The sequence below is a fragment of the Muscardinus avellanarius genome (genome assembly GCF_963383645.1).
Source record: "Muscardinus avellanarius genome assembly, chromosome: 9".
NCBI lineage: Eukaryota > Metazoa > Chordata > Mammalia > Rodentia > Gliridae > Muscardinus > Muscardinus avellanarius.
Window position 1 is genome coordinate 14,843,480 of NC_137795.1, and position 25,175 is coordinate 14,868,654.

Below are 25,175 nucleotides of genomic sequence, written 5' to 3' on the forward strand. Positions count from 1 at the left end.
ATAAGCAAGGCAAAAACTGAGATAGGATGAAACCATTTCAATCAGTGATGTGTTCGTTTGTGTAGTAACCGTGCCCACTTTTTTAATAGAGTGGCACACAGCACTGGCCATTGTACCTCCGCCTGGTCACATGGTTGCTCCTTTGATAGAATCCAGGAGGCTAATTCACTGGTCTTCAAATCACACAATATGGATGAACCACAGTTTTCTGATTCTAAAGTTTTGACTTTTTAGACCATTAGTCATTATCTTTTTTTTTTTTCTTGGTTCTAGGGATTGAACCTAGAGGTAGGTATTCTACCTCCAAGCTATACTGCCAGTCCAATTTTTTTTTTAATTTCTTATTTGGAAACAGGGTCTCACTCAGTTTTTGAGAGCCTTGATACATTGCCAAGGCTGCCTTCGAACCTGCAATCCTCCTGTCTCAGCCTCACAAGTACTGGGATTACAAGTGTGTGCCACCACGCCTGGCTCATTATCATTTCCTAAGTTGTTAAGCCTGTGCGTTTATAACCTTTGCTGTCATCAAAAGAGCAAATATTGTCTGAATTACATATGGAGACATAAAAGTATTATATTTAGATAGCATTGGTAGCCGGGCGTGGTGGCGCACGCTTGTAATCCCCACTCTTGGGAGGCAGAGACAGGAGGATCACGCAGGTTCGAAGCCAGCCGCGCGCGCTGGCTTAGGAGACCCTGTTTCCAAATAAAAATGTGAAAATAGGTCTGGGAGTGTAGCCCGGAGGTAGAAGGGCTTCCAGAAACCCCAGTACCACAAAATATATATATATATAGCATTGGTAAACTGGTGTGGAAGTCTGGCCATGGTATCCACTATCCATTCTAGTTGCATTTATTAACTACCTGACGATCATAAATTGGAGAGCAAAGAGGATACGCAAGACATTGTCTGGGGCTTTTGAAGGGGGCAGAACATACAAAATGCTACAGGGAAGGAATTAAAAACCCACAAAACAAGCAAGGGGAGAAACCAGCTGTGCTGAGAACCCAGGGAGGATTTACAGAAGATAATGAATTACATTCAATGCCTATAAGAATGGCTAGAATTTGTGTGTGTGTGTGTGTGTGTGTGTGTGTGTGTGTGTGTGGTACTGGGGATGGAACCTAAAGGGGTTCTACTTCCGAGCTCTACCCCAAATCCTATTTTTTATTCTTTATTTTGAAACAGGATCTCACTGAGTTGCAAAGGGCCTCACTAAGTAGCTGAGGCTGTCCACAAACCAGATCCTCCTGCCTCAGCCTCCCAAGTCCTGGAATTACAAGCATGCACAACCACGCCCAGCACTCCCAGCACTATTTTTTATTCCTTATTTTGAAACAGGTTCTCACTAAGTTGCAGAGGGCCTCACTAAGTAGCCGAGGCTGTTCGCGAACCACGATCCTCCTGTCTCAGCCTCTCAAGTACGAGGATTACAAGCATGCGCCACCAGGCCCGGCTGGGCTAGAATTTTAAGAGATTGCTGGGAGATAGGGACAGGGTGAGAACAGGGTTTGGGTATGCCACTGAGGGCTGGTCCACCGGCTTGGGTTTGTTTGTGGGCCAAGGACAGACTTGGGGGAAGGCTGACACCAGAGGTTGCCCCCCATAAACTTGCTCTGTAGGCAGCAATAGGCACCCAGATTACAAGCTGGACCAGAAGTGGGGGTAATGGGGACTCTAGGGTGGGGCTTTTTCACTGCAAAATGATTCCTACTTTGAACTATTTCTTGCCTTTTACCAAGAAAGCTTATAGCATGTCCCACCCTAATATAAAGGTGTCACACACTTGTCATTTCAGCATTTGGGAGGCTGAGACTGGAGGATCGCGGTTCTCGGTCAGCCTCAGCTCCTTACTGAGGCCCTTTGCAACTCAGTGAGACCCTGTTTCAAAACTAAAGAATAAATAATCAGGCTGGGGTGTATAGCTCGGGGTTAGAATGCCATGGGGCTCCATCCCAAGTACCACAAAAACAAACAAACAAACAAACAAACAAACAAACAAACAAACATGGTATTGAAATGACTAATTCTTGAACCAGAAAACATGCTATAGGGTTACAAGGTAGAGCTCAGTTGCCGGGCACCTGCCTGCACGCAGACGGCTTTGTGTTTCAACCCCTGCACTGCCAAAAAATGGAAGAAAAAAAAAAAAAAAACAGAAACAGACAAGCATGCATAGAGTCTTAGAGAAATAAGGTTGGGACACATAGGGACTCTTCTCAGCCCTAGGGTTAGATTTTCACTCAAAGCTCTGGAAATAACACAGCTTGTATGTCCTGTTTTATGAATACATTCAGAAGAATGAAAGGGTTGAAAACCCCAAAGTTGAACATGAGTGGTCCCCAAGTCCCACGAGGGGTTCAGCAGAAACAGGAGGTCAGGGCAGCAGCCCTGGGGCTTGGGTTGGACCCCCACCCCGCTGGCTGCAGTGGGGTTCCCAGTAGCTGCAGGCTGGTGGCATTGACCAGAGAGGACCTTGCTCTGAAATCCTGGGATTCACACCCAGGGAGGCACCCGGGGGCCACTGTCTTGCCTCCTTGACCAGGAGCCCAGCTGCAGTGCCTGGTCCCTGACTCTCTTTCTGCAAATCCTCCCTCCTCCCCGCTGTTTATACCCACTTTCTACTTTCATGGGGCAGATATTGGGTTTGGTTTGCAAGGTCTGTGTTGGAATGCAGCTCACTGAGGAGTGTTTCTGGCCACCAGCAGCCCCTGATTTTGCAAAAGAGTTTGTGCTGAGGGGCCTCGCAGCTGCGGAGGGAATCCTCCTCCCTCGAGGCAGGATGCAGAGGCTGGCAGGGGAGGGGAGGTGGGTGCTGATAACTCATTAAGCCAAAAGAGTATGCTAACCTTGCGCACAGATAGCTCTGCCTCGCTCCTGACCGTTAGAAATGTGTCACTGAAGTGTGAAAATATTTATGCTGTTAGATTTCCCATCATTTCTGTTCTTTCATTCCCTGTCATTTGCATTGGTTACTCATAAATGTAGATCTTGGGTCCGATTTGTGCAGCTGGCCCTGCGTTGATCCTGTGGAGGGAAGGAGGCTGGGCTGCCTTCTAGAGCTCCTAGCCCCACGCTGTGTGACAGTCACTCTGTGACTGTGCCCTCTCAGGCCCCATCCAGCAAGCAGCGGGGCTTGTGTTTAACACAGCTACCAGTTCAAGACCTGCTTTTAAAATAGAAGCTGTGTGAGCCAGGCGTGGTGGGGCAGACTTGTAATCCCAGCATTCAGGAGGATGAGACAGGAGGCTCACGGTTCGAGGACAGCCTCAGCTACTTAGTGAGGTTCTTTGCAACTCAGTGAGACCCTGTTTCAAAATAAAAATAAAAAAGCCAGGCTTGGTGGCGCACGCTTGTAATCCCAGCATTCGGGAGGCTGAGACCTGGAGGATCACGGTTCTCGGACAGCCTCAGCTACTTAGTGAGGCCCTCTGCAACTCAGTGAGACCACATTTCAAAATAAAGAATAAAAAATAGGGCAGGGGGTATAGCTCAAAGGTCAAATGCCCCGGGTTCCATCCCCAGACCAGCAAAATAAATAAATAAATAAATAAATAAATAAAATAAAAAATAAAAATAAAAAAATAGGGCTGGGGTGTAGCTCGGAGGTAAATGCCCCTGGGTTCTATGCCCAATACCACCAAAAAATAAATACATACATAAATAAAATAAAGAGTAAAACATAAGGCTGGGAGTGTAGCTTGGAGGTGGGATGCCCCTGGGTTCCATCCCCAGTTAAAAAAAAAAATAGAAGCTGTGCTTCCTAACACAGGGGGTTTGTGTTTTAACATAACTCCAGTTAAATTTGATTCACGTATTTCATCTGTGAATCAAACAGTGAAAACCAGCTAATTCGGAGCTTTGTAAGTCTGAGTCTGATATCACGGAAACGCTGACCCCCACGCCGTGGCTGCTCCTGCCTCTTCTTAACGTAGTTTTGATGAGTGTGGACGGTAGGGGTGTGGATGTCACTATTGCCTTCTTATGATCATGGAGGGCTGGCTTGAGCTGTTATCTCCATAGGGGTTTTAAAAGGTTGAAAAAAGTCATTTATCTTGGTGAGAAGTCATGTCTTAATAACTCGGTAACCCAAGTTTTGCACGATTCCACCTGAAGGTTGAAACCCACTTTATTTCACCATTTCCCAGAAAGGGCACTGAATTCACCTGTTTCCTGTTTTTCTTCTCGAATCTTCTGCGTTTCTTCTGTGCCTGCTTTCCCAGCCGCAGAGCCCTGGATCAGCCACACCAGGCCCTTTGCCCCGGCCTAAGATTCACTCACTTTGCACGTAATTTTAACCACAACTACGGAGATGTTTGCACAGAAATGGGTCTGCAAGGCACCACCCACTATCCCCATCCTGTGTGAAGTCACTCAGCCAGAGACCAGGAAACCCTACCTGCAGGGGGAGACTCGGGCCTGTGTGGTGTTTGGGGCCTTCCCAGGCCGACCACCATAGGGTCCTGGGCCACCTGGGCCACCTGGCACTCGGGGAGGAGTGTCTTTCCAGTCTAATGTTTCCAACTACTTAAGCCTAGCCTGGCCTGCTCTGTTTCCATTTTATTTTAACCCTTGCAGATAAGGTATCTCCCATGAACCTTCTAGAAACCTCCTGCCCAAGATCCATTAAAGCTTGCTTTCTTTCCTTTATTTTTCTTTCTTATTTTCTTTCTTTCTCTCCCTTCCTTCTTTTTCTCTTTCTCTATTTCTTTCTTCCTTCTGTTCTTTCTCTCCCTCCCTCCCTCCTTCTCTCTTCTTTCTTTCTGCTTGCTTTCTTTCTTTCTTTCCTTCTTTCTTTTTCTTTCTTTTCCCTTTCCTTTTTTAAAGTGCTAGCAATTGACCCCAGGGCCCTCTGCGTGCTAGGAAGCACTCTGCCACACTGAGCTGCACCCTTTGAAGACTCACTTGAAAGCCCTTTAATATTTTCTCCTCAACTCAGATTGACTTGTGGCTCCTAACCCTGGCATTGCACATGACACATTACTAACCCTGGCGTTGCGCTTGGTAGACACACGCTGTGTCCGTTCCCGTGTGTGTGATTGTAATGGAAGCCAGGGCTCTCACATGCTAGGTGAGCACTCTGTCCCCAGCTCCACACCCCCAGGCATCTCCATTCAGCAGATTCTCCTCTTGCTCACACGGAGCAGGGATATCCACCCTACATTTTCTACAGCAGTACAGATGTGTAGTCCCCCCAGGCCAGAAGGCACACTTGTCTCCTAAGCCAGAGAACTTCAGGAGGAGAAAGTCATTTTGCCTCCGGAGCCGGCTGTACCTTTGTAATCCTGGCTTGGAGTTCTCTTATCTGTTTGGGCAGTACTTTCTGTCTCTTCCTTTGCTTTCTGGACTGCGACTTCTAATCTGCTGACAATAAAGATGAGAACCATCTAATCTTTTTACCACTGCATAAAGTGAAGGTCTGGGAACAGGGAAGGAGGGCCGGGGGCTTCTCTTCCCAGGCTCCGCTGGGAGGGCAGTTCTCTTCCCCTGATTCTGGATCTGCCACCACTAGTTAATAAGGATGGAAGTTTAGCTCCTGAGTAAGAATGTCGGTGGGAGGGATGAGACCGGCTGGTGGCTGCGTTGTCTTCTTAAGTGTGCATAGTTTAAACCTAGCATTTAAAATGAGGCCAAAGGGCTGACATTTTAAATCTCTTTGGTACTCTTTCAGACATTTCCTGTGTGTGTGTGTGTGTGTGTGTGTGTGTGTGTGTGTGTGTTGTACTTTGATATCTTAAACTCGAAGCTACCAAGCTTAAATATAATACAAACAAAGCTTTTCCATCTAGCTAGGCTTGACCCATAACCTCAGTACTTGGAAGACTGACACAGGAGGATTAAAGGTTCAAGGCCAGCCTCAACAATTTAGCAAGACTCTCCGCAACCTAGCAAGACCCTGGTTTGATATAAAAAATAAAAAGAGCAGGGAATGTACCTTAGAGGTAGAATGCCCCTGGGTTTAATCTTCAAAGCAAAAACAGAAAGAAAGAAAAGTAAAAATAGAAATAGAAATTGCCAGGCATGGTGGCTCATGCTTGTAATCCCAGTACTTGGGAGGCTGAGACAGGAGTATGGCGGTTTGTAGCCAGCCTCAGCTACTTAGTGAGGTTCTCTGCAACTCAGTGAGACCCTGTTTCAAAATAAAAAAATAGGTAGCTTGGAGGTAGAATGCCCCTGGGTTCCATCCCCAGTATCGCAAAAAAAAAAAAAAGAAAATTCTTTAACCAATATTCAAATATGTTTTTATTAGGAATTTTATTTACTTGGTCCTCCATCCTGACAAAGGCTGGCATAATCGGCAACCTAGTTATGAATATTTCATCACTGCAGAGGGAAAATTTTTGATGAATTACATGCAATATATATGTATGGATATATTCTTCTCCTATGTATTTTTGCGGGTTTTATTGCATTTTGTCTGAAAGCCAAACATTGCTCATAAGCGAGGCTCTACCTGCCCACACCTCTTTCCTTGCTTAGCTTCTGTGGTAGAAACCCTTCATAAAAGGCACAAGACCTTAACAAGAGGGCTGGGAGCTTAATGCCCAAGGCCCAGGCCAGGGACAGCGAGAACAGGCGCTCCTGCATTGAAAGAATTTGCGAGAAGTTGTAGCTCATGTTTTCAGGATTTTCAGAGCCCTTGCACTGAGAGAGAAAGAGAGAGAAAGAGAGACAGACAGACAGACAGACAGACAGAGACAGGCAGACAGAGAGAGAGAGAGAGAGAGAGAGAGACAGAGAGAGAGAGAGAGACAGAGAGAGAGAGAGAGAGGCCTTCTTTCTGTAATGGCATGATGGCACTGCTGAGAAAGAGCAGGGAAGCCGCACTTCCCTGCCTGGCCACCACACAAGGGATGCTCCCTGGCGGGGGGCTGACCAGCCAAGCCAGCTCAGCGCTAGTATCTCACAATATATTTAGGGTTGCGTGGAAAAGAGTTCGCCTGAAATAAAAGAAATGAGTGGAAAATATATCCTGGAGCAAAAGCAGGGTCCGCCGGGCCTTAGGCCTTCAGCCCGAGAGACCCTGTGCGCCCCGGGCCCCTGACGCCCGTGGTCTGAATGCTCACCTTGCCACCTGCATGTGTGCACCTGGTCATCTAGGTGTGCTCACCTGCGCACCTGGGGTCCTCCCCCGGCCCCCTGGCTGTCCTCATTCTGCCACTTGGCCATCTGCCCTGGCTCAACACAGATCACTTAGCCCGGGTCACGGAGCTGGCTTGGGAGGAATGGATGGTTCTCGGAGCCTAGCACGGGGCCATGAACAGGAGTAGCGAGTTCATCTGAAAGCCATCCTGGAGCGAACGGTAGACACAGAGCCACATTCTTCCACTACAGAGAAGAGCGCGACAGTGGACCGGGCTTCCATCCCCCAACCCTCTGCAGTGTGTGGCCCGTGGCGGAGGTGGCCTTCCTCCGTTCTGCTCCCAGATGCACCAGTGTGAACTGAGCCCCTGCAGCAGCCTGAGCGTTCGGGATGGGAAGTAACAGGTGGGCAGGGAACACTGGATCCTCTCCTGGGGTGTGAGCTGAGCGGTGCCGGAGAAGCCGGATCCCACAGCCAGGCGACTCTCTGCACTGAACACTTTTTTAGAAAAACAACAACAACAACAGCAACAACAACAACAACAACAAATATATATATATATATATATATATATATATATATATATATATATCAAGATAGCCAAGTGGTGGTACAGGCTTGTAATCCCAGTACTTGGGAGGCTGAGACTGGAGAATCATGGTTCATGAACAGCCTCAGCTACTTAGTGAGGCCCTTTGCAACTCAGTGAGACCTTATTTCAAAATAAAGAATAAAAAATAGGGCTGGGGGTGTAGCTTGGAGGTAGAATGTTCCTGGGTTCCATCCCCAGTACCGCAAAAAAAAAAAAAAAAAATCAAGGTTAAAAGATGAGAAATTTACTGGTCAAAACTGAAGGGGCAAAAGAATGCTGGAATTTTAGAAGTACATGTCTCCTTTTACCCTCTCCAAATTTCTTTTTTTTAAATTTTACTTATTCATTTATTTATTTATTTTGCGATCCTTCTGTCTCAGCCTCCCAAATGCTGGGATGACAAGTGTGCGCCCCCATGCCCGGCTCCTCTCCAGCATTTTTGCTTTTAGTGTTGGTAAGGGAGTTACAGAGTAGCTTGGGAGTGCCCTGGGTGTCAGGCCTGCACCCAAGGGGTGTCTCCCATGTGGGGGGGTGGACACTCCTCAAAGTGCTGGGACAGAGCTTGTATTCCCCAGAATTAGTAAATGCTTGCTGAATGCACTGATCTGAGCAGGAAAACTGTTATTCAGTGTTTCGGTGACATGCATGGCCAGTTTCAGCATTACACCTCAAATGTCAACGATGTTGCTGTAGGTAGGAATAGTCTGTGATGCACAGAAATGCCTCCGGAACATCTGCCTGGAGGGTCCCTTGGAAGCTGGGGAGGCAGGTGGGATGACCCAGCGCGGCGGGGCCTGGGCCTCGGGGAAGATACAGGTGATGCGCAGCCGCTGGCCAGCAGCCTCTGAGGGAGGACCAGCCTCCCGTCCTCCAGGGAAGACTGAAACCTGGGAGCTCTCCTCACTCCGAGGACAGGCAACTGGAGAGCAGCATCCTTGGGGGCCTGGTGAGGGTCCTGTGTGGTGGGAGCATCGTATAGGGAATGACCAGGGCAAGGTGAGCACAGGAGAGACCTTCCGGGTCCCGGCGTCCCCGGGCACCGCACACGGATGTGCCGAGGGGCCGTGACCCAAGCTTCTGTCCACATCTAACTCAGCCTGACTCAGCCTGCAGCCTCTCTGGTTGCAGGACAACTGCAAAACTTAAGGTGCTAGCACGTCAGATTTACAAATAAAGAGAAGGAGAGGGGCGATTCCGGGAGCTACCACTCGCGCTAAAGTCTCTGCTCAGGAACAGCAGCGGTAATTTTATTTATTATATTTTTGTAGTACTGGGGGTGGAACCCAGGGGCTTTCTACCTCCGGGCTATACTACCAGACCTATTTTTATACTTTATTTGGAAATAAGGTCTCACTAAGTTGCTGAGAGCCTCACTCAGTAGCTGAGCTGGCTTTGAACCTGTGTGATCCTCCTGTCTCAGCCTCCCAAGCGCTGGGATTACAAGCATGCGCCACCATGCCTGGCAGCAGCGGTAACTTTAGTGGTGAACATCCAGGGTCCTCCCAGCAGGAAGGCTGCGAGCTCCCTGGTGGGCCTCTGCCCCTCCTTGACCCAGCCTGTGAAAGCCCTAGATAAAGGCATTTTTTCTGAGCAACCTTGCACCCCTCCTGCTGGGATGCCTCCCACTCCAGCCTGGCCGTTATCTCCACAAACAGAAAACCCCACAGACAAACGGGTTGATTCTCCCGGAGCGACGCCCGTTCCCAGCCTTCCCCCGCGCATCCCCTCCGATGGGCGGCCTGAAATGTGCCTTCACCAGAACACACTCGAATCTTCCACTGCCTCCGCCCTCAAATTAACTTCACGTCATGATAGAAGGATGTTTTAGCAGGTTTTTACGCTGGCTTTTTAAATAGAAGAGAAAGTAGCAAAACAGTTTACTAGGAGCATCGGGAGTGTCTGGGCGTGGGCCATCTACCTGCATTCAGGATCCAGCAGGCCGACAGGGCGCAGCGGGCCCAGCCGCGGACCCTCGGGTCAAAGCAGGCTGGTGTGCACTCTCTGGAGAGACACTGGGTGTGAGTGTGTGTGTGTGTGGGTGTGTGTGAGTGTGCTCATCTCTGTGTGTCTCCATGTCTCTGTGGATGTCAGAGTGACGGCAAGTTTGTCTTTGTGGAGTGTGTGTGTGTGTGTGTGTGTGTGTGTGTGTGACCCTGTGATGTAGTATGTTCATATCCATGTCTATGTGTGCCCATGTGTTTCTCTGGGTGTTTATGTGTGTGTTCCTGAGGATGAGTTAGTGTGTATGTGTCTCTTTGTCTATCTTCATGTCTGTGCACGTTTCTGTGTATGGGATCTGTGTGTCTGTGTGTCTGTATGTCTGTGCCTTTGTATGTGCCTGTATGTGTGTATGTCTGTGTTCACATGTGCCTGTGGGTGTGCTTGTATGTGTCTGTGTGCATCTCTGTGTGTGTGAGTGTGTGTATATACATTGGTGTGTGCCGGTGCATCTGTGTCTGTGTCCCTGTGTGTGTGTGTATGTGTGTGTCGGTGTCTCACCGCATGCCTGTGCCTGTGTGTGCCTGTGCCTGTGTGTGTCTGTGCCTGTGCTGTGTGTGCCTGTGTGTGTGTGTGTGTGTGTCAGTGTCTCCCCGTGTGCCTGTGCCTGTGTGTGCCTCTGTGTGTGTGTTGGTGTCTCCCCGCGTGTCTGTGCCTGTGTGTGTCTGTGCCTGTGTGTGTCTGTGTCGGTGTCTCCCCGCGTGCCTGTGCTGTGTGTGCCTGTGTGTGTGTGTGTGTGTGTGCACGCACGCGCTGTGCCGGCCATTCCCGGTTCTTACTTCCCCTTCTGCACTTCTCCGTAACTCTGGGCGTTTCGGTTGGGCTGGCGTCCTGCGGCTTCCTCTTTCCCTGCATCCCTGTACTTCATTATTGCCTGGTTCCTCTTCTCGGGCTCTTACAGGACAGCCAGGAGGATGTGGAAAGCCGTTACCCCTGACACTGTGCCTGTCACAATCAGGCCTGCCTGGCCTGCGTCCAGGGGATGGGATGGGGATGCTGGGAGAGGTGGGCGGGTCGGACTGAAGAGGGCTCTGGAAGCCTGGGGCTGCCTGGGTAGGAGCTTCCGGGGCTGGAGCCAGAGCCGGCCTCGAGGTCCTGCTTTTCCCTGACTTCCCTCTTTCTGCCTGTGGGGTGTCATGGCTCCCCTGGACCCTCAGTCTCCCTCCCAAGCCAGACCCATTGTGAGGTGGTTCTTGCCACTGGAGCAGTGGGCAGACCCTTTGACTTACCCCTTGACTGAGCATCTCCGAGGCATAGCCTGTCCGATCTCAGAGTCCTGGGGATGCGCCCCGCCTGCCAGGGCCACTCTCCTCCCCGCCACTCCCGAAGACCGCCTTGTGCTCAGAGCTGCCTCCCCGGGCCTGCTCCACGTTTTCAATGGAGGGTCACACCTGTGTGGCAGCTTCTGATGCCCCCACACCTTCCGGGCACCTATCCTGGCCCTGAGAGTCAGGGCCCTCCGGCGCCTCTGGACCCTGGAGTGTTCTGAGGCTCCTCCTCCTCCTGCAAACTCCCAGGGACAGAGACCACATTGTAATTTCTTATAATTTCTTGGGAGACTCCCTTGAGCTCTCGTCTACACCTGAGGAATGCCTGAGAAGGAAATTGCTGCCCCGGCCATGGGGAAGGCGGCTTATTCAAAGAGCCTCATGTCAGGACACCTGAGCTGCCAGGAGGGGAGGGCGGTGGGGTCCCACGCACCTGGGCTTGGTCCTCACCTGTCCGGTCTGACCTGGTGACTTGACCTGGTGCCCTCTCAGCAGCCTCTCTGGGTCTCCTCCCCCTCATTGGTGAATTGAGAGAATAGTCTTCTACAGGGATGCTTCTAGAACTTACAAAAGTGAATGTGCAGGGAATATTTAACACAGAATCTTCACATAAAAAGCAGGTAGGTTCCTGTGGGGGAAGCTGGGCGAGCCAGTGGCCTTGACTTTGACACGAGGAGCTTAACACTTCTCGAGCTTTTCAAATGTAAGAGCGAGAGCACGTGAGCTGAAGTGGTCAGCTCCCAGAGGTTTCCCAACAAAGTGCTGTTGAAACTAGGAAGACAGAGAAAGGGAGAAGCTCCCTTATTTCAAAGAAATGCCTCTGTGTGAAGGGCAGGACTTTTGGAGACAGCCTAATCCTGAGAAACAGCAGTGCCTACTAGGAAACAGAGCAATATGGCATTTGAAGGGTCTTCCCAGAGGTGAGATTTTGACCGAGGTGCCGGGAAGCCGGAGCTTTCAGAAGAAGTTGACGGGCACAGTCGGGAGGAAGGGGCCACGTGTCTGCAGCACCCACTGCACACCGCAGACCAGGCGTCTGCACTATGCATCCTGCTCATGCATGGAGCAGTGAGTCTGGCATCTTACGGGATTCCGGTGTGAGGAAGCTGGGCTGCGGAAAGGCGGAGGAAGGACCTGGAGGAAGCCCTGTCCCCAGCACCGCCAGTGGGCACAGGCAGGAGCCAGTGCCAATTGGTAACACCCAGAGACTCCGTCGGGATGGCCCAATGAAGCAACACATGTGTAGCAGTGAGGAAGCACTGTGCTAAAGGCTGGGGGTCCAGGGTGGGCAGGAGAGAGGCAAAGGAAGGGGATGGGAAAGTAAAAACGGGAAACAGAAAAGAGAAAGGGACTAAAGGAAAGCCTGAAGAAGTTTCTTACCAGAAGAACTATAAAATGCAAGCCGGGCGAGGTGGCGCACGCTTGGAAGGCTGAGACAGGAGGATCGCGGTTCGCGGCCAGCCTCAGCTACTCAGTGAGGCCCTTTGCAACTCAGTGAGACCCTGTTTCAAAATAAAGAGTTAAAAATAGGGCCGGGGTGTAGCTCAAAGGTAGAATGCCCCTGGGTATCCCCAGTACAGCAGAAAATAAATACATACATACATAGCAAAACCTGCAGGTTCTACTTTACTCAAGTTAGCAATCAGTACTGGAAGGACCCTAAAGAACTTTGGGTCTCTGCAGGCCTGCCTTAGGTCTTCTCGCTCCTTGGAGAAGTTTATTATGAGTTTATTATGACAGTAAATAAAGGGAGTGTATTATTCCAGGGCAGACTGCTGCTACGAGTCACAGTCTTTGATCCTGATGGCAGCAGGACTGTGTCCTGGTTCAGAAGCAGAAGGAACTTGAACTTCTAACCAGCCCAATCCTGGCACACCCACAGCCTCCTGCCCCAGAGCTGCAGTGCTGGGGCTGCGTCCTGGGTGCTGGAGAGCTGGGCTGGTGTTTGGAGCTTGCATTTAACCCAGCTGCGTAGTAAATACAGGAGCAGGTGTGGCACACATGTGCACACACTGCAGGAACACTCATGACCCACCCCCTGCACTCACACGCACAGTGTGCCAAGCCAGATGCATCTAGCCGGCCTGTGTGTGCGGTCTCGGCCGCTTGGCCACTGCTCCCCAACTGCTGGTCACAGACAGGCCCTTCAGACCCTGAGCCCACAGTCTGGGGGTCCACACAGGGGGCGTGGGCAGCCCGGTCTGAGATGTCCACACTTCCTGCTTGGCCTCCTCCTTCTTTGCTGACTCACGCTTTGCTTGGAATTCTGACAGGGACCCGTTGGGCTTCGGGAGGGAGGGAGGGACAGCAGAGGATCCACCCTCCGTGTGTCCTGGGGGAGATTACTTTATCTGCAGGCTCCCGAAGCAAGGCCTGGGCTTCTGGGATGGAGGAGCTGACCTGGAGCCAGGGCTGGGAACAGAGGGAGTGAGTGGCCGGTGGGGTGTCCAGAGTCCCCGGCCACCCGACGTCCTCTTCCTTGGTAGCTCCAGGGACAGTGTCGGCAGGACCAGAGCCAGCCACCTCAGCCCTTGCTTGCTTCATGCTCCCTCATTTTAAGTCAGGAGCGAGCCATCCTGTCCCTCATCCGAGTGTTAACTCGACGTAGCTACAGGAACGTGTCTGACGCTGGCAGCGCCTCCAACCTGAGGCTCCCCTGAGAATGTAGGTCTAGGGAGTCACACCTAACCCCCTGTGGGTGAAAGCCTGGCACGCTCCCGCCCTCCAGGGCCAGTGATGGAGGAGGACCACCCAGAGCTCCACCGGCCACAGAAAGTCTCCATGTCCATGCGGCCCATCCTCTCCCGCGACTCTGGCACCAGCTCCGTTTAGGAGGGTTTTCCTCCCTGGTTGTGCTGTCCTGTAGGCTGTAGTACGCATATCCCTTGCTGAAATACAACTCCAAGTAAGAAATGGAGTATAAAGCGCCTAACTTTCTGTTCGATGCGGGACGTGCTGTGTTCCTCTTCTGATTGTCTTATCCCTCTAGGTGCTTCTCTTATCTTCCCCTTGTTTATAACTGCATATCTCTTTCCCTTCGTTTTAAAGCTGGAGCTAAGTGCTTTCCCTCTGTTCTTATTATTCATGTCCCTCTTCTCTTTTGCACATGATTCTCCTAAATGACGGGCATTGGAGGTCACAATTGGAAACGGCGTCGATCTGCCGGTCGGTCGGAGATTTTATAGCCTAATTAGTTCGCTTGAGACAACGTAATATTCTGTCAATAAAATGGAGACAGGAACAGAGCAGGTGGACTGGCCCAGCAGGGCCACCAGTCTACCCAGGTCTCCTGATCTGCAAGGCAGATCTGACACCTGGGTCCCGGGTCCAGCAGTGATGGTTCATGTGAAACAGCCACAAGTGTCTTCCTGAAACTCTGCAAGGCTGAGCACTGTGCAGTCATGGGTCACCTACACCCTGTCCCAGATGGAGGGGCCCTGCAGGGATGCTGGGATTTGGCAGCCCAGATGCAAGTGTAAGGCGAGAGGTGTTTTCCTGCAGCCCCTTTGCCTTGGGGTGGGGGCCAAAAACATGTTTCTGTTCCCCTCCCTGAGAAACTCGGTGAATGTGAGCGGGTACCCCCAATGCGCAGGCTCTGGGGTCTTCGTTGACAAGAGGATAAGGAGATGGAACATCTCCATCCAGGCTGCAGAGAGCGCAGTCCAGCTATGGCTGAAGCTTGCCTATGAAGTCTGAGCACAGCCGAGCGGAAGAGTGGGTGCGCCCCCGCCAAACACTGGTGTTTGCTTCAGCACCTGGCCCTGAGCATCTGAGTGGCTCTATCTGTAGCCTAGAGATGCATCACCGCGCTTGACAGTCATGGAGGGTTTCAGAGAGTCTCCTCTCATGATAGCATAGACCAGAGGAAGGTATAGAAGTGAGAGCAGACCTGTAGGGCAGCATTGAAGCTGGTCCTGGCCCACGGGCGAGAGAGGGGCAAGGCTTGGGGTGCACGCCTTACCAGCTGCATGTTGGGTGGGGCAAGAGACGGGGCTACAGCCTGGCTGGGAGACATCAGTGCCTTCAGGGATGGGATGGGATGAGGTTGGTTGGAGAACAGGAAGGAAGACATGTCCAAAGAGCCAAGATGGAGGGGCTCTGGAGACGAGCCGGAGACAGTCTGCCTCAAGCACCACGGCGTCCAGGAAGAGAGCGAGCTGGAGGTGTGGCAGTCTGGAGTATGGAAGACTGAGGAGAGATAGGAAGGGTGGTCTGCTGGGTCGTGACATTGGAGCCCTGGGCATGGTTCTGCTCTCCTTCATTCCAAACATGTGCTTGCCCCTTGGCTGCAAGGTGCTATCTCCAGACTCAGGGCTGCATGGGACCCTGTAACCTGCTCAGCACACCCCTAGAGGTGTGAACAGAGTGGCAGGTGCGGTGGAAGGAGAGAGGTGGTTACAGCTGGGGGTAGCTGCAAAACTACTCGGAGTAGGGCGAGAGTTCACACACTTTTCAGCTCTATCCACAAACATGACACTGAACGTGTGTGTATTTTAACTGCCTGTTCTTTAAGGCAGGAAGAGCAGTACATTGCACTAGCAAGCTATGAGTCCATTAGCTGGCTCACCATCTCTTCCCAGGAGAAAACTCTGAGCCAGTCAGTGTGGTAGCGCGCTCTTGTAATCCCAGTACTTGGGGCTGAGGCAGGAGGATCACGGTTCGCGGACAGCCTCAGCTACTTAGTGAGGCCCTCTGCAACTTAGTGTGACCCGTTTCAAAATAAAGAATAAAAAATAGGGCTGGGGGTGTATTTCAGAGGTAGAATGCCCCTGGGTTCCACCCCCAGTGCTGAAGGAAGGAAGGAAGGAAGGAAGGGAGGAGAAGAGAGGAGAGGAGAGGAGAGGGAGAGAAAGACAGAAAGATAGAAAGACAGAAAGAAAGAAGAAAAAGAAAACCCTGGGCCACTGGAGGAAAACCATCTAGAGGATGGTTTAAGAACAAATCCATGTAGGTCTCCATCAACAGATGAATGGATTGCAAAATTATGGTAAATACACACAATGGAATTCTACTCAGCAATAAAGAACAACAAAATCATATCATTTGCAAGAAGGTGGAAAGACCTGGAGAACATTATGCTAAGTGAGATCAGCCAAGCACAGAAAGAGAAGGGACATATATTTTCTCTACTATGCCCAAACTAGGGAGCATTAGGAATACCAGAGGGACTCCAGACAATGGAGGGGAAACCTCAGCAAAGCTGAAATTGAAGGGTAGGAGACGAAGAAGGCTGAGGCTAATCAATGGAAAAGCTACATTAGAATTGTACATTAGAATTATATATATATATATATATATATATATATATATATATATATATATATAACATTGTTAACCTGGACATTCAGTATTGGGAGGGAGGGAGGGAAAAGGGGAGGGGGGCACCAAGGACTGTGTGACTGCATTCCAGTGTCAACATGATCCACAATATTGTGTGAGACTATAGTGCACCAATAAAAAAAATAAACAAGTATACACACACACACACACACACACACACACACACACACACATATATATATATATATATATATATATATATATATATATATATATATATATATATATATATGGAGAGAGAGAGAGGACAAACCCGTGACACAGGAGGACCCGGGAGGCTCGCTCCGGCTCCGGCTCCGGCTCCCTGGGCTGTGGCCCGTGATCTGCAGCGGCCTGTCCTCCCTCTGTTCCCTCTGCGCCCAGTGCTGTGGCTCTTACCAGCTTGGTGTGGGCTCTGGCTACCCTTTCATTTAGTGCCAGATCCATAGTAATGGCCAGCCATGGCAGCTTCTACTTAGAGAAGTTAATGAACGACTAATAATTTGATTGCAACTCACAGATTTATAAGACTTAAATAATACATATAAAATACATATAAAATCCAAACTGTGACCTGTTTCTAAATTTTCCTAACTGCAGATCTAGGTTGTTGACCTTCTTCAGAAGTTTGTCACTATCTTTCTTAAAGTTAAAAGTGGAACTGATTTTCTCTTTTTTAGTGTGTGCGTGGTACTGAGGATTGAGTCCAGGGGCCTTCCATCTCCAAACTACACCCTTGGCCCTATTTTATTTTTTATTATAAAACAGGGTCTTGCTGAACGTCTTGATAAGTTGCTGAGGCTGGCCTTGAACCTGCAGTCCTCCTGTCTCAGCCTCCCAAGTACTGGGATTATGGGCATGCAGCCCCACACCTGGCTTCCTCTCTTTTGTTTTAAAAATCCCAAGTGGATTTGAGCCTCTCACTTGGGTAAAAACAGAAGGCAGAGTTTATAATAATATGCACACTAAATGCAAGCTGAAAAATGTGGTTCTTGGGCATGTCAGGTTTTTTTTTTTTCTGTAATGTCCATCAATTTGGTAACCCAGATAGGATTCAGAATCTCAGGTACACAAAGTATTTTATATGAAAATGTTCATGAAACTGGAGAATAGAAATTTGCCCAATGAGTTAAATTTGCTTTTGATAAGAAAAATGTATCTCACGAAATTTAGAAGACTTCAAAAAAAGATTAAACACATTTTTCCTTTTTACCTGCACCCTTTTTTAAAACACTGGCTTGAGCCGGGCGTGGTGATGCACACTTGTAATCCCAGCATCCGGGAGGCTGAGACAGGAGGATCCAGGTTCGCGGCCAGCCTCAGCTACTTAGTGAGGTCCTCCACAATTTAGTGAGACACTGTTTCAAAAATAAAGACTAAAAATTCGGGCTGAGGGTGTACCTCGAAGGTAGAATAGCCCTGGATTCCACCCCAGTATCCAAAAAAAAAAAAAAAATACTGGCTTGAAACATGGAGTGGATTCACTAGTCATGAAAGTAAGACTAAGATTAGGTCCACCCGACATGACTGCTTCTTAGCAAGCTAACTGTCAAGACGAATGACTAATCACAACTTACATGCTTATATGACTTAAGCCATACATATAAAAGCCCAACTATAGCATATCTCTACATTTTTCTCAATGCAAATCTAGCTTATTTACCTTCCTTAGAGAATTGTCACTGTCCTTAGAGTTGAAAGTGGAGCCAGTTTCCTCTTTCTGTGTGTGTGGCCCTGGGGATTGAGCTCAGGGGCATTCTACCTCCGAGCTTCTTCCCCTAGCCCTGTGTTAGTTTATAAGACTTGACAGTAAGTCTTAGACTTAAGAGTAAGATTGTCTCGAGGGGGCAGAGCGACCCGCACCTGTACATCTCTCCAAGGGAGTGACATGGGTTCTTCACTCACCCATTCACAGCTTGCCAGAGGCACCGGGGGATGCGAGTGTCTTCGTGGCCAGCTCCTGGGGCACCGCACTCTTGTCAGCACAGGCATGCCTACTTCCTCCTGTTTTTGTTCCCCTGCCCTGGATGTGCCCTGGAGGAATGCCAGACGTAGTTTGGAGGCCCACATAGGGGCGGAGCTAGGGTGATATTGGCCACACCCCCTTATCATCGCTGAGCAATCTGTTCCTTCCTCACACAAGAAGCACAGGTAGATGGCTCTTACTCATGCGTGCAGTGTGCAAGTGAGCGTGTGTGTGTGCGTGTGTGTGCACCTTTTTTTTTTTTTTTTTTTGCAGCACTGGGGGTTGGAGCCAGGAGCATTTTACCTCCAAGCTACAACTCCGGCCCTGTTTTATTTCTTTTCTAATTGTTAAACAGGTTCTCTAAGTTGTCCAGGGACCTTGCCAAGTTGCTGAAGCTGGCCTTAAACCCGTGGTCCTCCTATTTCAGCCTCCCAACTCCGGGGATTATAGGCATGAACCACCATGCCCAATCTCTGAGATTTTGTAATCCCTTTACTGGTGCACTGTATTTATCCATCATGGTAAGGTTCAAAGTGAGACAAAAAAATAACCCTGCACACAGGTCCTGGTGTGTGTGTGTGTCTCTTCAGATCACACCCTGCTACCCACCCCTTCTCATACATTACCTTTTTAAAAGAAAACTTTTTAATTTTTTATTTTTTGGTGGTACTGGGGTTCCTGGAAGCCCTTCACCTCCAGGCTACACTCCCAGACCTATTTTATATTTTTATTTGAAAACAGGGTCTTTGTGTGTGTGTGTGTGTGTGTGTGTGTGTGTGTGTGTGTGTGTGTGGTACTGGGGTTCCTAGAAGCTCTTCTACCTCCAGGCTACACTCCCAGACCTATTTTTTGTTTTTGGAAACAGGGTCTCTTAAGCCAGTGTGGCTGGCTTCGAACCTGTGCAATCCTCCTGTCTCCACCTCCCAAGTGCTGGGATTACAAGCGTGCGCCACCACGCCCGGCATACATTACCTTCTTAAGAGAGGGACATTACAAAAGGTGAAATGTATTAATATAAAACTCTCTCACTAGATGACCTCCCAGGAAGAGGCTGCTGGTCCTGATGGTGTTGTTTGATATAGGTGAAAAGAAAAGTCGTCACTCAGAGCAGTACTTCAGCCCCTGAGGGTCTCAACGCAAGGCAGGTCATTCCAAAGGAGGCTTTGGAGAGAGCTCCGATGGGTTCCACATCTTAGAGGGAGTAACCCCACACGTTCCAAAACTGAGAAACCTCGCCTTTTGGCAGTGTGGGTCCAAAGCCCAGCCTCAGCCTGCATCTCACAGGAGAGCGGTGATGTGCTGATGCTTATACAGCGCACCAATAAAGGGATTGCAAAATCTCAGAAATTGGGCATGGTGGCACATGCCTATAACTCCAGCTCTGATGCCGTGCTTTTCCTTACCTTCCGTTATCTAAGATGGCAGACACACGCCACGATGCAGGCTCGCTGAGGTTGAAGAGTACAAACACTGGAGCTCAACAGAAACGCCAAAAGCAACAAGGGTTTCATGAAACTGGCCTTACGCCATTGGCCGTGGGAAGGCCATTGCGCGCATCCCTACCTAGGCAAACCATCTGTAATCGCACTGCTGGGGTCCAGGAGATTGAACGCATCATGGTATTTAGGCCATTAGGGGACAGAAGAAAGAGATGAGGAGCAAGGGCTTATTAGAAAATATTTAAGCTGGTCACGCCAAGGAGCAGATTGGAAAGCATCTCCCTAGTTGTGTTTATCCATTATCCCAATATTTTATTAAGTTGATCTTGGGAGAAAAGGGAGGGTGTGGGGTCAGGTTAGTTTGAAAAGCACTCTTTAAACTAGTTAAATAGACCTGTTTCCCGAGGGTCACCTATGAGTCTTTTCTCTGCTAATGCAGTAGTTTATCCAGTTGTAATTTAGCAGCAATATCGTGCACATAACTGATATTCCCTGTTTACTCTTGGAAAGAAAACCAGAGGGGTGTGTGTGTGTGTGTGTGTGTGTGTGTGTGTGTGTGTGTGTGTCCGTGTCCCACATGAATGCACCTGTGCAGAATCTATCAAATTTTAGGAAACAGGACCCACTAGAAATGACCCTGGGCAACAGAAAAGGAACTTTAAGATTAGAGGCAGTGATACCATTTTTTGAAGCAGCTGAAAGGAATACCCAGAGAAATTTGTAGCTCTTTCAGGAGGTAGAGGAATGCAGCAACTTCCCTACCACCCACCCAGTGTGTGCATGGAAATATTTCAATGTTTTATGAATGTATCCTACAAAAAAAGGAAAATGAAGAACATTTGCAGTGCAATCCTCAAAAAATACTGTGCTTTTGTGGAGATAGGTGATTTCCTGTGAGATGCAGGCTGAGGCCGGGCTTTGGACCCACACTGCCAAAAGGCGAGGTTTCTCAGTGTTGGAACGTTTGGGGTTACTCCCTCTAAGATGTGGAACCCATCGGAGCTCTCTCCAAAGCCCCCTTTCGAATGACCTGCCTTGCGTTGAGACCCTCAGCAGCTGAAGTACTGTTCTAAGTGATGACTCTTCTGTTCACCTATATCAAAATTAGCTGCAAACTAGTAGTTAGCCAATGTTCTTGGGCAGCAACATTTTTTTTTAATAATGTTGTCTCGTCTAGCATTTGCGGGGCCTTGGGTCTATCCCGAGCACTGCAAAATGATAATGATAATAATGATGCTGATGCTGATGATGCTGATGATGTAATGTTGTCTTTTAAACTCACACTCTCTCTCTCTTTAATGATATAACAACCCAGCTTTCTCTTTACCTTCTTTATTGCAGTTACATATGGGGCTGATGGCTTTAGGGATTTTCATGCAATAATTGCCAAATCTTTCTCTCGTAAGTATATGCTTCGCTTCTAGAAATGGAAACATGTTCATTTCATACCCCGTTTCCATCGTGTAGAGACAGTGAATTGCATGTTCTCTCATCAGTCCATTTGAGAAAACGAAATCAGTGAAGAGTTTGCCATCCCCTTCATGAACATCTACCACCAGGGTCATCGTTTCACTGATGAGGGAGGCTGAGACTGTTGAGATGTACTAGGGAGCAGGGTAGTGGGGCAGGAAAGCAGCGAGGACTAAGAACAGTACCAATGGGATCGCCACTCCTTGCTGCTAAACAGTTTTGGTATTAGTGGGTTTCTCTCCTCTTTATGGAGTCTGATGGTCAAACCACCATCCTTTCTGTTACCATCAAACAACCCCACAGTCTTTCAAGATGATTGTTAACAATCCTGTGGGACAGGAGATGGAAACCTACTCTTCTTCTCTTGCCCCAGAGTATTAATTTCAGAACTGAGAAGAAGGAACTCACAGGCCCCAGTGTCTCCCTTGGCCGTTCCTCCCCGCAGGGACAAACACAGGAGTCGCACGTGGCACATACAGGCGGGACCTTCTCTGATCAGTTAAACCAAAAAACAGATGTTAATTTCATTTTTTCTTTTTTAGGTATTGAGAACTGATTAATGATAAATACATGTGGGCAACACCCTTATAGGAATACTTTAAAGAACAGAGAATGCTTTTCTAAATATGCCCAGATCTGAGTATCAGAGTGTAACAAATTGGTAACCCCCTTAGGACTTGAGTCTTCAGAGCCTGCGGTAGGAAATATTAACAGGCAATATCTAACATCATGTTGTGCCTGTTAACATTTTTCTTGGTGAAGGGGGCGGTGACTGAGGATTGAACTCAGGTGCATTTTACTTCTTAGCTATACTCTCCGCCCTTTTTTCATTTTTTAATTTGGAACAAGACCTTCCTAGGTAACTGAGCCTGGCTTTGAACCTGCAATCTTCCTGTCTCAGCCTCCCCGGTACTAGGGTGTTAATTCTGTTTGTTTGTTTTTCTTGGTTTGTGTTTATGCGTTTGCTTGTCTTATTTAGGGGTTTGTTTATTTGTTTGGTGTATTTTGTTTGTTTGTCTTTGTGGTGCTGAGGAAGGAAGCCAGGGCACGGCCTATACTAGGTTAACACTCTACCACTGAGCTCCAAAGCAGGCCAGCTTGCAGTATTCTCACAGTCACGAAAATAGATTCAATTCCAAGAGGTAAGTTTCTGACATCCTACAGGACTTAACAATAATGGTCTAAGTGGACTTGTTCACAAACAGGACAGACTACTTCTCCAGGAAATAAAAGCTTCTAGAAGCCTTTTCCTTACTGCCATTTCTTTGATTCAACTTCAAAACAATAGCTTTATATTTATTTCTGCGAGATACATGCGTATGCATGTGTAAATGTTTGTGTATGTGAACCTCTTTACGTGCTTACGTCACCATTGAAAGCTTTGAGTTCACAAAGGCAGAGAGGTAGCATTCATTATAAGATGAAGAGTCACCTTAAAATGTTTTGAGAAGTCAAACGCACCGACGCGTAGGATGATACATACATCCATGGCATGTTTTCATTCAGTCTCGGGAAGGTTCAGCCCAAGAATAACCCAACGTTCAGGGAAATCCTTTGGCAAAACCAAAAGGATGCAAAAATTGTTTGTGAAGGCCTGATCTTTGAGCTTTTATAAGAGATGTCTTGATAACGTTCTGTGTATTTTTACAAATGTTCTCAGAAGGTATCAGTCTCTCTCTTTTTATCTCTACTTCCCCCAGTATCTTTAAATTACAAACACCCTCCAGGCCCCAAGTGATGATATCCCCGCCCAACAGCAACCAAACTGTCCTGGGCTGACATTGCCACCTCGTGGCCACGTGGAGAACTGTCCTCACGCCCCTTCACACCTGTTTCTTCCTTTTTGAAAGTAGATAGATGGATGTGTTTATTTGAACACTTAAAACATCATAGTGCTGGGACAGGGAAGTCACCTTAATTACGAGGTGAAAAACTTTCCTTGAAATGCTTTGATAAATCAGATGCACCTAAGCGGCTTCGCCCGATGGTTTCATCTTGAAAGTTTCACCAAAGTCTCTTTGACTTCTTCTGCCGTCAGTTCATGGCCCTAGATACCTGAGGGGAATGTAGACACACTCGCAACTCTCTCTCTTTATGTACCTTCCACTCTTCTCTTTAGGGCCTGTCTTCTCTTCCCCTGACTTCATTCCATCTTAAGGCCTAAAACATCAAATAAGGGCAAAATATTTCTAGTAATGCACCTTGACAAGATAAAAAGCCAACATTTTATTTTATTTTTATTGGTGCATTGTAATCATACATCACATTGGAGTACAAGACTTGAGAGGATATACAATCACACATCATCCAATTAGCCCTCATCCAGTCCCCATCCCATTCCCTCCCCCTCCCTCAATCCCATGCTTGTTTGGTGATTAACTTTGATACATTTGTTTATGTACCTCCTGCATTTTAAAGAGGCTCCATCCTCCCCTATTCCATACCCTCTGATTGGTCACCTTAGTTGCTTCACTATAGGGCCCTTTCTATAGCTCGACCTCTTCCTGTCGCCCCTTTCCTCCTAGTTATTGCTGATTAGGGGAAGCATCTGGTTTTTATTTTCTGCGATATTTCTCTGTGCATGCCGTGTTGCAAGTACTGATCCCACTCTTGACGGCCCCAGTAGTGGCCTGGCTACCCGGTGGACTGATCCAGACCTCGCTGGAAAGCCAACATTTTAAATAATAATAAGTTTTAGTAGATGACTCTAGTAACCTTTAAGATGCTTAAAAGTTTCATAAGTCTCTCTTAGGGGCAACACAAATATACGTGTGTGTGTGTGTGTGTGTCTTTATATATGTGCGTATATATCCTCTCAACTCACATTTTTCAATTGCCATAATTCCAAGCTATTTCTTAAATATTGAAACCATTTGATTTTTAAAGACTTTTCATTTACAGTATTGAACATTTCCAATCTTATGTATCCTCAACTCATACCAAAGTGGCAATTTTGGAATATCTTATCAGTGAAAAAAAATGCATTCTTAGTACCAAAAAAAATTTACTTTTCCAGTAAACATGAAGAAATATTCTAAAAAGGAGACACGATGAAGAGGGCATAGAGCCCATTTGGGATGCGGAGCTGCCAGTATACATTATACCTGTGCGTTAAAAGTTTTACTCTTTTACTTATGCATGAGCCCATAGACGCTTGGAGCCAACCCAGGCCTCTTGGCTCCTGTTGACCTCAGCTCTTTGGGTCCTTCAGATTCTTTGAGCATTAAAATGCTCATCCCGCTGGCTGCTAAGGACTGTGCCATGTTCAGGGCAGGGGCCTCTCGTGGGACTGTAGGCCACTGATCACATAGAAGACTTCTTACATAGGGGGATTGCAGGTTTGAGGACAGCCTCAGCAACTTAGTGAGATGCTCAGCAACCTAAGGAGAACCTGTCTCAAAAAAAATATATATATATATATATATATACACATATATACATATATACACATATATACACATATATACATATATACACATACATATACATATATACATATATATACATACATATACATACATATATATATATATATATATATATATATATATATATATATATATGGCTAGGGGTATATCTCGGAGGTAGAATGCCCCTGAATTAAATTCCTAGTACTAGGAAGGGAGGGAGACACATGTCAAGATTTCATTTTTTTCTAATTTTAAATAGCATCCAGGAAGGAAACCAGCTATGTCTAAGGGCTCAAAGCATCCAGCCTTTGTGTGAACCAAACCTGGGCCCTGGCTCACATCCCTTGGTCAAGAGAAGAGTTGGGGGGCCCTGGCTCACATCCCTTGGTCAAGAGAAGAGTTGGGGCAGGCTCACACCAGAGCATTCGGGGAAGAAAGGCACAAGTCTCTTCATGGTCCGTATTTAGCCGTTTCAGCTCAGCACCTGCCTGAGATGGTTGTTATCCTAAGCATGGGTCAGAGGTGAGGTTCACAAGAGAGAATTATATTTTCTCTATTCAGGGACTGTGTAACATTTCTTTGAAATCACACCGCAGCCGAGCAGTTCTAGACAGAGAATACACACACA

At 48.0% G+C, this 25,175-nt stretch overlaps 1 protein-coding gene across 25 annotated transcripts in view; it reads left to right on the forward strand.

Annotated features, from left to right (window-relative positions):
• Nucleotides 1-25,175, forward strand: part of IKZF1 (IKAROS family zinc finger 1) — a gene marked incomplete at both ends in the record, with an annotated part of 93,990 nt that overhangs the window by 43,305 nt on the left and 25,510 nt on the right. For 6 of the 25 annotated variants that reach the window (XM_080701595.1, XM_080701614.1, XM_080701618.1 and 3 more), the window contains one exon: nt 21,009-21,068. The exons of the other annotated variants lie outside the window; for them this stretch is intronic. In XM_080701595.1, coding sequence (XP_080557721.1) covers nt 21,009-21,068 — 60 coding nt within the window. The remainder of the gene's footprint in view (nt 1-21,008; nt 21,069-25,175) is intronic. 25 annotated transcript variants of the gene reach the window in all.